The 18,000-nt window shown below is 34.1% G+C and overlaps 2 protein-coding genes across 2 annotated transcripts; both read right to left on the reverse strand.

The window, feature by feature from the left end:
- Nucleotides 1-2,487: 2,487 nt before the first annotated feature.
- On the reverse strand, nt 2,488-5,706 carry LOC108555681 (odorant receptor Or2-like). Its single transcript, XM_017911461.1, has 6 exons — nt 5,512-5,706; nt 4,761-5,013; nt 4,327-4,430; nt 3,731-4,066; nt 2,815-3,090; nt 2,488-2,553 (listed from the first exon to the last, which is right to left on the reverse strand). The coding sequence occupies exons 1-6, from the start codon at nt 5,704-5,706 to the stop codon at nt 2,488-2,490; spliced, it is 1,230 nt and encodes a 409-aa protein (XP_017766950.1).
- Nucleotides 5,707-6,788: 1,082 nt separating this feature from the next.
- On the reverse strand, nt 6,789-11,177 carry LOC108555666 (odorant receptor 30a-like). Its single transcript, XM_017911443.1, has 6 exons — nt 10,983-11,177; nt 10,099-10,351; nt 9,354-9,457; nt 8,919-9,233; nt 7,242-7,517; nt 6,789-6,857 (listed from the first exon to the last, which is right to left on the reverse strand). The coding sequence occupies exons 1-6, from the start codon at nt 11,175-11,177 to the stop codon at nt 6,789-6,791; spliced, it is 1,212 nt and encodes a 403-aa protein (XP_017766932.1).
- Nucleotides 11,178-18,000: the final 6,823 nt, after the last annotated feature.

Here is an 18,000-nt window from a genome sequence, read left to right on the forward strand (position 1 = left end):
CGAGGCATACTGTACCTCGAAAAAAAAGAAGAAAAAATAAATTATCAGAAATGTTCATCAGATATCTAAAATCCAGATTTCTATCAGTGCTACTTCAAAATTGGTAATTTGATTACGTTTTCAATTCATTTAGTTAATCGATTATCTAGACACCTCACCCATGAGTGGTCCTATCGCATAACTGAAAGTTGTTGAGTGAGCAAGGACAGTGAAGATGCAAACGAACAGCGTACAAGTACGTTTACAATTATCCACCATACACTGCTCATATGAATCATAATTTGAGTGCCAAAAGTTCTTTTTAGCGTAACTCATCATATCGTGCAGCTCTTCAATGTATATTAACAAGTCCAAGAGCTTCACTATAACTAGCGTGATAGTTATGATGTTGCACAAAATGTAAGTACTATCCTGTAATTCAGAAATAGTTCAATATCCACTCAATTTTTAAAATAATTTTTAGTTACACAAAACGTATATGTCAGTACATAAATTATCAAAGAAATTGGCCCATACGTATGCGTTTTACTGATAGATTACTATAATTAACTAGTCATTATCAATATCCATTTCATCTACCATAGATTACTGTAATATCGATCATCTATTAGTCTCTGATGATACAATAAAGAAATTGTCCTAATCAATACTCATATGCTAGAAGTGAATAAATGTACGATTGCCAATTTCATACTAATTATATTAAACAAAATGGGAGCAAAATAACGTCGAGTTAACGTCCAAAAATAGGTTTCTTCTGAAGACTATACCTCTTCGAGTCACGTGACATTTTACACGCAGTTCATTGCTATAAATACCACAATAATCACGATTCACTCACACTCAAATCTCCCCAACTAAAGGACAAAGCTCTCATCTCGTTCGACATGGCAAACAAGATAGAGAAGAGCGTATAGCCCATGGCGATGTTCCTCCAACGTTTCTCGGCATAATTAGACGCCATCCAATAACCGACGAATTTCATGTAGAAAGTTGCCACGCTTACTGACAGATCCTTGACTTTTCTCATGCTCATAACAAGACTACAATGATAGACTTCTCCGATCTCAGATTCCTCCGTGTAAAGAATGTCTATGTCGCATACGTGTCGCTTTGATCCATTGGTCATCCTTGGCTCAACTGTCCTCATCGTTTCGCGTATGCCACTTTGTGGACAGCTGGTCATTTCACACGTCATCGTGATTACTGTACCACAGCGTGAAAACGAAAGGGGACAAATGTGAATCGATGAATTATGCATGATTCCAAGGTGACGGTACTTGTTCAAAGCTTGTCTACCAGGGGAACAGTTGCGTTGCTCGAGATACAGGATGGATGTGGTGCGTTGCAATTCGATCATGAGCTTGTTCTTGGACAGTGGAATGGAACTTGAGATTGCTATTCGTAAATTAACTATCGAAGGCTGTATATGTTTTCACCTATGAGATGTAGCACGTTTGTAATTTGTATCGAATTGGACGTGTACAGGAAAAATTTAGTGGTGAGTGGAATTTGATTGTGGATTATTTGTATAATAATATGATCAATTATAGATTTTATGAAAAGAAAACGAGAGTTAATGTTTTGCATATGTTAATATCTAATTGCATTCATAGAAATATCGTGAGTTAAATTTGGAGTGATTATTTGATAATAATTCAGGGATAATTAATGATTGATTAATAATAATTTTTATTGTAATAATGGTTCGTGTATGTAATAATCTGCCCTGTGATAAAGGCTGAAATTATTGGATTATGGAAGGGATGGTCATGTTGTTAAGTGTGATAGAAAGATCCTGCAGGCACTGTAGTCCCCATATGAGAAAATTAGAATGAGATAAACATGTAAGATGAAATGATACACGTAAAATAAATTATAATTATAATGTGTATAATGTGTAAATTATAAGTGGTTATTGTATATTATAAATAATCATTTGATTTGCGAGGAAAATATTTTGTAGCAGCAGCTCGTTGTGTTTTGCAATATTTAGTAATATCTTTGACAAACATTCAAATGCTATTATATATTCGTGTACATTTGTTCTTATTCGTATCTCAACGTGTAATCAATATTATAATTATTTACTGTCTGTTTCTTCTTATTAATATAAAGAAATAAATCTGTGATTATTTAGTATTTAAATTATTTCGAAAACCGGTTGAAATTGTGAAAAGAACTAATTTGTAACATGAAGGATAGACCATACGATAATTTTAAAAGTATAAACTTATTCGTACTAAACACAGTGTCGTATACAAATCAGTCTCACAATCTCCGTATCTCCTTAATGTCAATTAAATATATGTACTAATAGCTTCGGTATCTGAGTACTGTCATCGTGCAAAATCTCATTGAGAAAGGGAACTTCAGAATAGATATGTCATTAGTCTATCTTATTCAAGTACCAAAGCAATAGTAACAGGAAGAACTCCGTTACTCATATTTCCGTTATAACAATAACCATATACATGCAAAATTCCATTATGTATCCTCTACGTCAGAAGAACGTTTCAGCAGGGTGAAATACGACATTGCAGTACTGAGTACCTGTAAATAAATTAAGTCTAATTTACTTAAATAAATTAAGTAAGGTTAGGAAAATAAATTTCGATTTCGAAATTAAATTAATTAGAAATAAAATTGCACGAATGAAAAATATTCAAATAATATATTTGTCTCGGAATTCTAAATAAATTTCGAAACTAAATGTATGTGGCTTAAGTAACTTTCATAATTATCGGAATATGCATCTACATTTACAATGAAAATATTATTATGATATCGTAGGGATATAATTAAATTAATTACCGCAGTGTAAGTTTCCAGAGAAATAGGGAAAAATCCTCCAGCTGTTAAACTGCAAACCCTGTGCGATCTCATGATAACGATAATCAGATTTTTGCGTACAACGGTACCGACTTTATCCATTGGCAGATTTGCCCATGGACCTGAGAATACTGCATTTCCAACATCGACACTTTGTCGTATCAAATTGTCACAGCTATACGTGAACATTAAAAATTGGAAAAAGGTGCCACCCAAGTTGAGTACTAGACTGACTTTCTTCGAAGGAGGTGTGTCTGCCTATGTAATCGTCAAAAAATTGGTAAATTATAAAACTAATCGATCAATTTTGGGGGATAAATCTATTTATTATTGAAAATATGCAAAATGAACAGAGAATTTTGTTCATAACTAATGGGATATATTAAAATAGAATATAAAATTGGTAGGATATTATTGTACAAGCAAAAACAAGTCGAAAAGAATCAATACAATTTTATCGTTTGAAGCTTCGTTTTCGAGGAAATCGAGTTTGATTGGTACATGCCCACTCCGCTGACTCGCGATTGAGCACATTCAATATGGCTACCGACGGAGTGCGTATGACTGCAACATCAAATTCGATTTCCTCTGCAACAAAGCCTTAAGCGAAAAAATTTTATTCTATATTTCCAACTTATTTTTGCGCGTAGAATAACCTCCTTGAGTTTTATAATTTTAATTGTAGAATTAAATTAAATTAAATTAGAAGGAATTAATTTTAACTGTAGTCTATTAAATTATGTCGGTTCTTAACATATATTTGATAGCATTGTTCGAGTAACACAAATGAAAGTAATGGTCGTTCTTAATTCAATTTCATTTTATTCAATAAATGAATAATTCTATTTTATTACGAGGTAAAAGTAAATATACCATTTAAAATACATTAAATACGAACCAGAAAGAGCTGAAATCCCAGGAGGCATATTACAATGGCAAGGAACATTACGTGGCCAAGAACGATTATAGTGAATATATTCTCCAATTTTAAGCAATATTCGGTGAGCATTTGATGGAGTTGCACGCAATTCTTCAATTTGATGTAGCAGGCGTTCGCGTAACGAGATACTTTTGTGTCCGATTCTTGATCGTTTAACTGTACCTTAATCACGTTATGCAAATTCTTCAATCTGTATTGTAATATACGAAACTGACTAGCAACGTGGAAATTCACGATGCACAAGAAATTGTCGAAACAAATGTAACATATACCGACGTGGTACACGCAAAGTATCTGTACAGATAAAAATCTTTTCCAATAACTTTTATTCTTCATACAATTCATTTTTGTTATTGTTATAGAGGAAGTAATGTATTTAAATATGCAATCGTAAAAAGATATCATTCGAAAGAAACATGATCTTAATAAAATAAACATGACTTAATTTACAATTAACATAATTATTAGTTTATAATTAATTCGATAACTCAGTGAATTTTAATCGTTAATAAAACTGTAAAAAAAGGATATGAACTATAAAAAAGTCTTCGTACCTGTATAGTAAAAAGTATTTCAAAGTAAGGAGAGAGTGATACAGGAAAGTCTACCCACAGGTTGAATGGCAATGCTCTATCAGATTCATTTTTCCCCATATTTCCTGACAAATAAAAATAAATATAAAAATATACACGTAACGAGTACAAAAATAAATGTATAAATATAAAAACAAATAGTACGAAATATATAATAAACACGATTGTATAGAATAATTTATGCATGATTAATATAATTAACAATTGCCACTATATAACAATCGATATTGCTGAAAACGATAATTTATTTTATTTATTTAATAATAATTACATTCTTTTTCTTGATAAAATAAAGCGATATATTGGACTATTATGTAAACTTTAATTTTTGAAATTTAAGGAGTTGGTGAAAATATTAAAATAAGCAATAATATTTTTTCTTGAACTCGACATACCTATAAGTGGAGATATCAGATATCCTGCACAACTGCCTTGACAGCAGAAGCTGATAATAATAATGGTGACGGTGCATACCTTCTTACACCCGGTTAAAATTATCATTTCTTGCGGATCCTGATGCGGACGCCAGAAGTTCTGCTGTGTGAATGTAACCAACTTAAAGAATTCCATTTTATGCGAGTACAAAATGCCGATTTTTAACAGAACCATCGCCACGTATAAAATATTGCAAACGATAAAAACACACTCCTGAAATCATAAAGTTGCGAGTAAGAAGAATCAGAAATAAATGTTAGTATAACTAATTTATTTGACAAATTTTGTAAGTAAGCATATTGATAAATAAAAGGACAAGATAAAGTTAGTAATTTCACACGAAGCAATATAGCATCAATCTTTTAATTTTTAATTAAAAATTTAGAGATTTTTAATTTTATTTTTAATTTTATTTTATCTCTTGATAAGTATGTCCTTCTACTTTATCGACGTATCATTACACCCGAAGCAAACAGCTTCCACGTAAGATATTAATTCCTAGATTCAAGATTAAAATAAAGAACTGCTTTTAATTGTTATCTCTTCCGTTAAAAATAAGAATTTGAATCAAATTTAAATTATAAACGGTTAAAATCCGACAAAAATTTGTAATTCATGCATAACAATATTTCCTTCATAATAGAAGAATTGTTGAAGATAGATGAAAAGTAAATACTAGATGGAGCCCAGCATCCATTCCACAGTACTTACCCTAAGGTTTCCCCAAGTATAATAGATGTCTCTGCATGCCATACACACACTAATGAAGAGCGCGCTGACTGTGTATATCAACGCGAAGTCTCTGCGAAATTGTTCATTTCGATCAGCTGCCAACCAAAGACCTACGACTTTCATCAAGAAGCTCGTCCAAATTATCGAGATGTCTTTATCCTGTGTCGAACGCATAGTGAACGTCGAATAAACGAAGAAAGGCCTTCATGGTTTCGTGACAAATATATCCGATTGATTTATAATGACGTGTCAGACACGTCTCTTTGATCACATTCCTACCCATCAATCTGCTCAACCGGTAATTACAGATTACGTTTTTACTTTCTACGTTTCCTCGCCTCGGATGGTAGAGTTCCGCAACGAAATTGGAAATTAAATATTTATGGTCTGAGGAGAGAGAACAGGAGCGCGTGTGTAACGACAGAAGGAATGTGTAACTAATGTGATATTTTGTCGACTGGCATTCCGTTATTTTTATTTATTTCGAACAATAAAAGGCGTGTGGTGTACCTCGGTTCATCTGACTCATTTACGTTCAATGTGGGAAGGTTATACCATTGCAGTTTGAAGGGTTGTGTATCTTATATACAAATGAGAATTGGTTTTGTAATACGTGGTATCGTTAGAGTTCGATGTATGAGAAATTAGGTTGTGTGAAAAGTTTTGACTTCTTCTTCGAACTGAATAGAAGGAAATTATTCGATTAGTGATAAAGTAAATCCATTTTGGTGGTTAGGTAAGGAAACTGTTTTATCGATTGGTCGATGTTTAATTGGCGAATAAAATTCTAGGCATTATTTGTTGAACTGGATGGAAAAATGAATATTGTAATATTTTTGTATAATTGTTTTGTGTGCCTGTAGCAGAGATACATGATCTTGAAATCATTAGCTTTTAATTGAAATTACTGATACGAGTATCTTCTATGTATTGTTTTGAGGAGTAAAATTAATGAAGAAGGTACAAATTTGTAGTTAAGAAAATATAAATATTAATTTGCGATTGATAACATGTAGCAAAGAAAATATAAAGCAAAAGATCGACAGTTTTTCGTGTATCAGCTGGCATATTAGTTCGACGTAAGCGATTAATTTTACGCTAATTAAAAGATCAGTTGTATCGAGTATTAATTACCGGCCCATATAATTTTTTAATCAGTTTTATTTTGCTAGTTCTCTAAATACAAGCACTAAAGTTCGTTCTACAGATATTAAAATATTTCTCTTACATAAATCCATGTACATACGCATAGCCAATTATTCGTCCGTTACCTTCATGGACGATTGCCTCATGAGAGTGAAATATGACATTGTGGAACTTATGAGCTGTAACACAAAAAGATTTCATTATTTTTCCAAGTTGTTCTACGAAATTTGATCAACTATGAAGCAAATTTTTGTTATAATGCACCTATAATCTTTTTCAAATAACTAATGGTTGAAATTGAAAATGCAACAACAATAATAATAAATATAAAATATCTATTATTTATAAATTAATAATACTAATTAAATTAATAAATAAAGATTAATGAAACTAATACAAACGAAATAGAATAATTTTTTCATCAATACTATTGGTAAATACCTGTTATACTATATACAGAATAGAAATATTTTCAAAAAAGAATCAGAATCATTGCAATATTATATATTAACATTAAATAATTTGCAAACCAGTAAGAATTAAGCATAAAACGAGTTGCATACAGCAGTAGAGGTTTGCAAGGACACAGGAAAGAATCCTCCAGCAGACATGTAACACGGCCTCATCGACTTCATAATTATAGTCCTCACATCCTTTCGTAGCATCCTGCCGGCTTCAGTCATTGGCAAAATTGTCCACCAGCCGGAATACGTCGCTATGCTAATATTCGTACTTTCCTCTATCAACCCGTTGCAAATGTACGTGAAGAAAATTAAGTGCATGAAGCTACCGACCATGTGAAAAATGAAAATGAGTCGCGTCGAAGTGGATACGTCTGCCTAACAAACATAACACATTATAAATATGCTTACGTTTAAAACAAAGTATTCACGAATGTCAAAGAAAATGAAAAGAATAATGAGAGAAGAAGCAGATACAGGGTGTCGGAATAACGATAGTACAACTGGAGAGAGGGTGATTCTACGAACAATGATTCTAAAGGACAAATCGAAAATAAAGAATACAATTCTTTCATTCGAAGTTTCCTTGTCGAGAAAATCGACTTTGAATGTTCACCGAGTGCACGTGCACATAGCTATGGAGTATAAGAGTAGACCATGGATACGCGAATATCGGTGCACAATCGATGGGGGATGATTCTACGTGAAAAAACAAATCGAAAATAAAGAATAAAACTTTTTCATTCGAAGCTTCGTTGTCGAGAAAATCGACTTTGAATGTTCACCGAGTGCGCGTGCATTTAACTGGCTATGGCGGACGGACCATCGGTAGTTTAGCGTATTAAGCCAAAGTTAAGTGCACGCGTACTCAGTGAATATTCAAAGTTGATTTTCTCGACAACGAAACTTCGAATGAAAAAATTTTATTCTTTATTCCCGATTTGTTTTTTCACGTAGAATCAACCCCTCCCTGTTTGTACCACCTATGCTGATGTATTAATGAATTATTCCTCTTAGTCATAGCTAAAAAATACTCGTGTATCGATGGTCTATTCTCACAAGCCTTAGCTAAGTGCATGCACACTCGGCGAATATTCAAAATCGATTTTCTCGAACACAAAGCTTCGAATCACTACCTTCCTGGTTGTACTACCGTTGCTGGGACACCCTGTATAATCAATATGTCTCAAAAATATAAGAAACAAGTTACATTGTAGAAGATCAAAAATGCTCATCACCTACATTTTTGATCTCTACATTTAGTCCACACTGTCTAACAATATTTTTGCAAATCACTGTGCACGGTTTGTAATATTAACACTAGATTTACGGAACCTGTCAATTCGACGGAAGGGTTGTTCCAATTATACGATGGTAACAGATTTAGTTAACTTATATTAAGACGGTTAATGTAATATACAATTGTTTTTAAATTAAACTAATCGTTAAAGGAAAAGGCACGTGGTTTCCTTTACCTGTCAATTTGACAGATGTCCATAGGAATAGGTATACAGATAACGTCCGTAAACCTAGTGTTAACCACTTGCGCTATAAAGACGTGCCACGCACATCGAGATGCTTTTATTCCAAAGCCGTCAGCTACGTGTATACCACGTGAATGTAACGCCTTACCACATGTTATATTGTAGAACGCGGCACGGCAACCGGAAGTTAAATCGTAGCGCAAGTGGTTAAACAACCAAGCGATGTCTGAACATCGGTATTAAATAATCGGTATTTCGACGCATTTAAGAACAAATGCACCACGTTAACACGTACCAAAATTATTTCGTAGCTGTCGAAGCACATAAGCATGCTGAAGACTACAACATGGCCGAGGATCGGTAGCGTGTAGATGGTCTCGATCCTGTCAGAGAACCTGATCAACGACTGATGTTGTTCGATGCACTTCTTCAACTCTGTATGACACCTGCTCGTGTAAGCGATAATATCCGTCTGCTCGTTGATTTTCAACCAGAATTTCCTCAGTTTGTACTGTAGCATGCGAAACTGGTAGACCATGTGTAGGTTCAGCAAGCAGAAGAAGTTCTCGTTGCATATGTAACTGATACCGATTTGTTGCACAGCCAAGAGCTATGTGAATTAGTCAGTTTTCATGGGTTGATCGGTGGAAAATTGTTGTGTGGTGTTTTGTCGTGTTTTGTGCGGAGATTAAGTCGCAAGTTAGTTAATTAAAATAGAGATTCGCGATACCTGGACGGCGAACATTATTTCGTAATACGGAGACACGGTTAGAGGCAGATCGACCCACATTTTGAAAGGAAGTACCTTTTCAGACTTGTTGCTTCCGATGTTCACTGAAAGACAGTGAACCGTGATTTTTATATCATTTGCATATATTTCCTTTTTTTTCTCAGGCCATATATCTAGGCTATCTATTCGTTAATTTATATTTTTGTTTTTTAAAATAATAGGTCAACTTGTTAGCAAAATTAACGAACTCTTGATTTTATTTGATTAATAATTATCTCGATGGAGAAATGTATTTTTATTGTTAATTCAGAGAAGCTTTGAAACTTTTGTTCGAATTCAATGAATTTAGTGTATTGCATCAGAAGTTTTCCTTTTTATTAACATGTCGAATGTTGATAAATATACAAAGCAGAAAATGTTTGATTTAGGGTTAATCTTTGATTTATATTTCTACTATTTCCATCTCAGAAAATTTTGCCTACGTCAGCCTTTTGCAGTTTTATTCTTCTGAAATGCTAAAATTATGGCATTTTTCGTAATTTGTGAAAAATAAAAGAAATTTAGGATTTAAGATAGAAATTATTTTTCTATGCAATATTTACTTGGGATTTATCACGAAACTCGAAATATCGTAGATATTTATTTGTTTGTCATTGAAATTGTTTCGTTAAAATATATTTATTCTTTGTTATTGGTTATTATTTATTAAATACGCTTACTTTTTCATCAAATTGTGTTTACTCACCACTGATTGGTCTTATTATATAGAAACACAAGGATGCTTGCGTGAGAGAACATATAAGTATCGTCCACAGTTTGCAAACCTTTTGACACTCAATAAAGAGTTCACTTTCGTCTGCATTATAATTCAAATGCCAGAAATGCTGTCGTGCATCCAAAATTAAATTCACATATTCCATTCTGTAAACATTTACCACGAGCATCTTGTACATTGCCAGTATAATGTTTAACGTGTTACAAATGAGAAAGATACAATGCTGAAAAAGATCATTTTCAATATTTAATTGAAAATTTGTAACCATTAATTTTGTTTCATTTTATACGTGTATATCGTTTCATACATTATTAAATTTCACGTGAAATACAACTGCAAACTTTTATTTTTACAGAGCAATATTCAATAGCATACTCAATATTGGACCACGACTATTTGTAAGTATTAAAAGTGCCATAATGAAAACACATAATAATTGAATCACATCAAAAATACAAAATGATTTAAAATGCTTCCTAAATTACAGAAACCTTCTACAATCTATCCAGCTGTAACACAAAAATGGCCAAGAAAAGTATAAATCTGCATCTGCATCTACATATACATTATAACATAGCAATTATTACAAACATACACATACACTTTATACTACATAACTGTATCATATAACATAGTATAAATGAAAAGATAAACTATTAAAACTAAAGGAATTCCAAATTGCATATAACTAACTATAAAATAAAATTTAGAAAATTTAACTATAGCAATCTTTATCCAGATGCATTCCAAGTCACCATTGCTATCTAATCACTTCATGTACAATTTAACTTGCTGACATTCACATGGGAAAGAGGAAAAAGTAATGGAGCAAAGCCATGGATTTCCATACTCACATCCAGGTCATCTAAGCTGTGATAAACATCCACAACATTCACGTATACACCATAAACTAACGCGACGATGGTGTACGACATAGCTAATACCCTGTGACGCTTCTCAGTGTCATTCATGGTCACCCAGTTACCCGTGAGTTTCAAAAGGACCCGCGACACGTTAATTGACATATCTGTGTATTCCGTTGCATGCATGATAATACTTTTTTGTCTCTAGATCTCAATTCTTAAATCATGCGACAACCAACAGGTTCACTGACAGCAAGTACTCGAAGAAAGCGTGATTTGAAGTGACATAGCTTTGATCAACATGGACACTTGACAATTCTACGACGTATAATTGACTCAGGATGAACCTTCTAGAATAAAATCGAAGTGGTATACAACGGTAGGAATAAGTATGGAAAATCGCATTGATTAAATATAGATGCCTGAAAGGATGTATAATCGACCCTACAAAGGTATGACCAACAGTCTGTCATGTACCGATTGCTCTGTCATTAGTGGCAATAATTTTATCAGGGTGTTTGGTTGTTCAGTAACAGAGCTAGAACAGAAGGTGCATGAACACTGGTGATTTGGTTTGAATTCGAAGAATCCTTGACTGGAGTGTTTCTAGAGAACATGTAACACTTTACGTTTAATTATATTTTTCTCGGATGTGTGATTACTAAATCGCGATAACGTATATTATTGTTTAATAAATTCTTTATACGCAATAATTCTCTATATTTCCCTATAATTCTCTATACGTTGCCCGAGTACCATTTCTACAGTATTTAAGTACTTTTCTTAGCTGTCATTACTAAAAAATGGAAATTAATGCAATAAAACTCACCGTGAAATTAATATTAGCATAGTACCGTCGTTAACAAAAATAAGCATATATATAAAAATGTATATTACTACGAATGGCAAGGTGCACACTATGACCTAGTTTGTCATAAAAGTTCCCTTCTCGTTGGATCAAGCTATACTTAGTTAAATTGTGAAAGGTGCAAAATCGGCATACCAGCATTGAAGTAATACGTCTCATACCTTCTTCAGAATCTCCAGGTACCTGATTTATTTTTGTACGAAGTGTTATAGCATGTTATAATTAATCAGAAGTAAGATAAATCATAAAAACTTCAGATATTTCCTCACTAAACATTAAAATTCGTAGTTCAGAGTCACACTTTCGATAAAAGTACAATGTTTCTTGTATACTAAATGCCAATAAGTATGAGAAACAAAAAGGGCAAACTTTATTACGTCAAATGTCTTGATTTATGAGACACTTTATATACAAAGATGATGCTACTCGTTTTCTGTCTTTTGCGAGGTTCTTCACTCTGCTAATAGAATAATAATTCATTAAATTGCATAAAAGTTGCAAAATAGGTTCTTCAAAGTATCTGGTACACCATGATATTTTCAATTTATAAAAATATGAGAAATCAGTTCTTAGGGTCTCCTACCCCACTGTGCATCGATGTGAATATTACTGGAGAACTCACGGGGAACACTGTGCTGTGACGAGGAAGCTTTATGACAGGCAATTAAGTGGCACTTGCAAGGAGTGAGAAGATTGGAGACAGAAGAAATAAAGAAAAATTCGCAGAAATTTTGTAGAAAGTGATTGAATCAATCAGGTAAGAATTTCTATTATATTCTATGATACTTGACAATAAACATATTAAATAAAATATAATAGCAATTTCTTTCTATATTTATGAATTATATGCAACAAGAAATAAATTGTTATTAAAATTCGTTAAGATTAAATTATCTCAAGATATAGGTATGTATAAAATCATAATAAATACAGAAAAAGCCATATTCTCCTGCCATCTTCTGGCTGTAGACGGTAACAAACATCGATAGTAGCCAATACCGACCAACGTCTATGATGGTAAGGCAGTCAGTGGATCGTAACTGGAGTGCGGACATAACCAGTACCGTCAAGCGCGCGAAAATTTGAAATTGATTTCACTAAAATGATAGAACACAATTAAAAAACAATTCTTCGTACTTTTTTCAATTTTTATAAACTCAGAAAAGGAAAAATATACGCGTGTAAAAGTTTCAAATATACAATACAGCAATACATAGCACGATATGGCACGATATTTCACGATATGGCATGATATAATACTATATGAGACGATATAGCACATTATGGCCGATATTAGGTTTAATAACCTAAAAATGAAATAACCAAAAAATGAAATGATACTAGTCATTTCGTCTATTTTCTAATATTGAACAGAAGCAGTAGCCATAACAGAAATTATAATGGTCATAAGTAACAGGAGACATGAGAGAAATCAAAACACGTTTACAGTGGAAGTATTTTATTATATAGATATATATCCTTTTATCATTTTCATTTGAGAAAATACGTATACTTATTCGCAACTCGTTATATTTAATCCTTGCGGGGGCGTGACTCACTGTCGCGATCGGCCTCTATTCCCAAAAGCGTCGCAGCGACTGGGACCCAAGAGAGGGGGTTGGTGACGAACGAGATAGGGGAAGCAAATGAAAATTATTATTGCTACTTCCACCGTCGAACAACAATTAAGCGGGGTGGACGAAACGTTCTAGAGGCTGATCGACACTGAATCACCGTCCCTCGACAATTATCCGGACGCTATACTGAAACGTACAACAAACGAAGACCAGCCCACACGGTGTTCACGGGTATCATGGGGCCTGAATCGCCAACTGTCCAATATCGTGATATCGTTACGGTGAGTAAAACGGGTGGGGAGGGTGGGCGTGGCTTGGGCGTTAGGAGGGGGCAATAGGCATCGACATTGGTAACGTTTCTCTGTTTCTCGTTTTCTCGTCACTTTTCCCGGTTTTTTTTCCTTTTTTTTGCCTTTTTCATCTTTTTTTTCTTTTTGCTTCTTTTTTTCTGCTTGGTACATATACACACTTCGTTACAATATTAAAACACTTATCAATTTCATTTGCAAACATTTCCTTACCTAGTATGTTTCTATTATTTCATCGTTATTCGGATAGTTTATCCATATAACACGTGTACTCGTCAAAGCAACGTAAAAACGTAACTGAAACCGTCGTTCCCTTAAGTTATCGCTTAAATATTTCTTTTTTTTGTTCTTTTTTCTTTTTTTTTCATTTTCTCCTCGTTTATCGTGGCTTGCGCGCGCGCTCGTAAACCGAGGGACCTACACGTTTAGACTGTGGTGCACAGATATCGTCCTATCCGTGAAATAAATTTGCTCTAAGTTTAGAGAAGCGGAGTTCCTCGAATCGCGAGATCCGATCCGTGGATACGTCGCGGACCGAGAGTCGTAGATCGTTCCTTGCCCTTGAGATGGCGCCACAGGCGGCGGCTCCCGAGGGGGTAAATCGCAACGGCGATGATCTTCTCTTACGGTGACAATAATAATGACAGTAATAACGATATTAATAATAATCGTAATAATAACAATAATAATAATGCTAACAATTCTGAACAGGAGATGACGCAAGCGTGTAACTGCCGTCTGCGGTTTCGATCACTCCTTGCCCTCTACTCAACTGGTCGAACGAAGCTGTTCGAGACCAGCTCTTAAGCTCGATGCTTCAACGATTATTAAAGGTCTGTATTTTCTTCCGTATTCTTTTTCTCCATTTTTCGTTTCTTTTTTAATTTATCACCTCTCTCCTTCTCTCTCGTCATGATTAATGAACGTCGTTCATACAGATCGCCGCACCGCGAACAGGAGTTATCGGTAACATCTCTAAACGTTGAACCTCGAAGGGAATTTTCTCGAATGCAATTAACTCTCTCTCTATGCACTAGGCTTATTACGTATAATTACACAAGTTAACTGGCACGAACACACGTGCGTGAACCTAACAAATGGCTATTACGGTAAATGGAACCTCGGGTCTAAGGAAAGGAAAGGTTGGAAAGGTGACAGCCTCTGTTGGTTTGTTCCTATGCGTTCGTAGATGTCGCTTTGCGTGAAAGATCGGGTGTAACAGGGCGAAGCATTGTCTACCTGGTGAAAGCTTGACTCGATGTAGGAAACGTAAGGTTGCTTCCGTTGCTCTGTGTTAACACGTTCACTATCATGTCGAAGATGAGGAGAAACTCTTTGTTGTAAATTTCATTTTTCGTATATAAATTTCGATCTCTTACTTTTTCCAGGTTGGACAGTGGTGTCTTGACAATTGGCCGAGCTTTTGTCTTGAAAATTGGCTAGCTGCTACCACACCAGATCTTAAAACTGACTACGTGAAATGATGCATGTCCTAGTAGATATACTGCTTCGTGAGAAAGACATTTGGCATTCCCTGGAAGATTCACCACTCTTCGAAGTTGGTTAGATTTGGTTTTAAAGTTTAGTTAATTTGTAGCCACGAACAGTAGTACTGTGCGTGTCTCACAAGAAGCCTCATCGAAGAAACGCAGGTCTAATTAGTCAGAACGATAGAGGAGCACCTCATTTAATACACATCTTTGGATTCAGCCAAGCTATTGGCCAAAGTGGTCACACATATCAAATGACGAATAGATGGAGCATTTATTCGACGTATTCTTCTTGCGAAACTTCTTATGAGGCACACACAGTACCTATATATGATAACTACATCATTGGGCTATGAGAACAAAATTATCCATATTATATGGAGAAACATTTTTAACAGTATACTAAGCCAAATGATCTCTCTCTCTCTCTCTCTCTCTCTCTCTCTCTCTCTCTTCCTCATTCAAAAATAAAAGGGTATTATAGACTCATATGTGACGTTGATAATGAACTTGTTAACGAGACTGCGATGATCGAAGTTGTGCCATTTGATTACATGGTAATTCGAATTGTTTCTCGTCGGGAATCTTGGCGAAAATATTGCCACAAGATGGCAGCGTTCAAGACTCGATCCTCGATCTCTGAATAAGATTCGTTCCCGAGACGATGTTGACAATTTCAATTTCAGTTTCAACTTTTAAAATTAGTTTCGCTGCTCTACGTCTACTGCATTTAAGTATCTCTCTCGTATAAATCGTAACGATTCGAACGAAAGGAAGATTGAAACTATTCGAGACAAAGGAGCACATCGACAAAGTATATCGTTTTATATTTTTCTTCTTTTTGTCTTTTCCTTTTTTTCTTTTCTTTTCTTCATTTTCTTCTCCCTCTTCTTTCTTTGCATAGAGAAATGTTGGAATTATCGGAATTATCGTGTAAGTTCGAGGACTACAAATATATCATCGAGGTGATTGTACAATCCGGAAAGCTCAGATGCAGCTCGCTGTCCTAGGTATTCATTGTCGTTCTTTAAAATTTCACGCACTCTTCGGCATTTATTTATTTTTTTTTTGTTCTTTTTCATTTTCATTTTCGACACTCTTCTTCGCTATCGTTATTTTTTTTTTTCTTTTTTCATTTTCTTTTCGATGTAAATTTATAGAGAAATATCTTGTTAACCTTAGTCTGTGTAAACGTTTCATGTAAATCGATAGTAAATAATGTAATAATATCGTAATAATAATATTAATACAATACTCCTCTAAAATTGCCGTTTATTTACACACCACGCTTCTGAAAAATCTAATCGAACCCCGTATAGAAAAATATCCGATGAATTGATAGAGACTCGAGACATCTGCGTTCATCGTTCACGTTCGAAAGTTTTTACAACGTTTCACGCAAAAACTCTCACACTTCGTGCAAGTACGTTAGTCTAGTATCGATGTCATTTATCAATCCCATCGTTCTATATTTTTATATCACACTCGATTCTACCAAAGTGTTCAAATTTTTCCGCGAAGCGCGTGCATTTGCGCGCACTCAAAAATCTAGAAACTCTCCAGAAACCACGTGCTTTGGCCCCATCGCTTTGAAGTCGAAAAAAAGAAAAAAAAAAGAAAAAACAAAAAAGAGAACGAAAAAAAAGAAAAATTGCAGAAAAAGTAATAGACAGAAAAGTTTTCCTAATCATCTTACACGATCCACAGCATTGGCGATTATAAAGTCAGAATCAAATCCATCGATATACGAGTATCAACTTGGTTACCCCTCTATAACCACGTATAATATGGAAATTGTATAACGTATATCGAGATAAATGCTAAATTTCAACAGCAGATAATTCTACAAGCAAAAATAAGGATAACTGTGCAATAATTTTTTTAATTTGAAGCTTCGTTTACGAGAAAATACAAGTTTAAGATTCAAGCAGTGACGCGCACAACGCGTCCAATATGGCCGCCGGCGGAGTATCTACGCCTGAAACATTAAACTCGATTTTCTCCAAAACAGAGTTTTAAACGACAAAAATTTATTCCACGTTTTCGATTTATTTTTGCCTGTAGAATAACTTCTTAAATTAACAATATCTCAAACAGTAGAATAGCCATTAAACGTATTATACCATTCGTTCTAAGATATTTTGTATACTCATATATCTACCTGTTTGACATTTCATTTTATTGGTTTATCATTGTACTAACTGTATTTTATCAATGCAAAATTGCACCAGTATCGAATTGTCTATTTAGAATAAGTTAAAATAAGAAATTATAATTAATCGCGGTTTTCTTTCTCTGCGAGTAAAACAAATTCTGGTTATAGAGGGTGAAGTGAAAGTCTATGCAGGCTTAGAGAACAGTATGATCGATGAATAACTCTTCGATCACGATCGCTTTGTGCAGCTACGTTTCGTAACCTTATTTACCCGCCAAGAATGTATCACGTAAACGCAGTAAACAGAAATATCTCTTGATCGACTGATTCGAAAAGCATCTATCCGAAAATTCACATTAAAACAGATCATTTTCCTTTTTTTCTTGCTTTTAGGCCGGATCCAGACCAAATACGTATACATAAGTATGTTTGATTAACGCTTATTCGAAACATGCTAGTTTCATCGGAAGTATTCATCAAGGTAAGTTTCTAACAAAATTTTGGAAACTTGTTAATTAATTTCTATCGTAAAACAGTTAATAACTACCAATTTTATTTTCCAGGTATAACGTTAACTTGCTTTTCAAATGCACTACTCAGTAATTTATGGG

Source organism: Eufriesea mexicana, unplaced genomic scaffold (genome assembly GCF_001483705.2).
Source record: "Eufriesea mexicana isolate 0111107269 unplaced genomic scaffold, ASM148370v2 scaffold221, whole genome shotgun sequence".
Taxonomy (NCBI): domain Eukaryota; kingdom Metazoa; phylum Arthropoda; class Insecta; order Hymenoptera; family Apidae; genus Eufriesea; species Eufriesea mexicana.

What these genes read in the sequence shown, in the direction of transcription:
- LOC108555666 (XM_017911443.1), bottom strand. Translation starts at nt 11,177, where the DNA reads ATGCATGCAACGGAATACACAGATATGTCAATTAACGTGTCGCGGGTC. An exon ending in ACAGCTTAGATGACCTGGAT is followed by an intron (nt 10,352 to 10,982) that starts GTGAGTATGGAA and finishes GATCTTTTTCAG; the next exon opens with CATTGTATCTTTCTCATTTG. An exon ending in ACAGCTACGAAATAATTTTG is followed by an intron (nt 7,518 to 8,918) that starts GTACGTGTTAAC and finishes TATGTTTGTTAG; the next exon opens with GCAGACGTATCCACTTCGAC.
- LOC108555681 (XM_017911461.1), bottom strand. Translation starts at nt 5,706, where the DNA reads ATGCGTTCGACACAGGATAAAGACATCTCGATAATTTGGACGAGCTTC. An exon ending in AAATACTTTTTACTATACAG is followed by an intron (nt 4,067 to 4,326) that starts GTACGAAGACTT and finishes TTATCTGTACAG; the next exon opens with ATACTTTGCGTGTACCACGT. An exon ending in CTCTGGAAACTTACACTGCG is followed by an intron (nt 2,554 to 2,814) that starts GTAATTAATTTA and finishes ATTTATTTACAG; the next exon opens with GTACTCAGTACTGCAATGTC.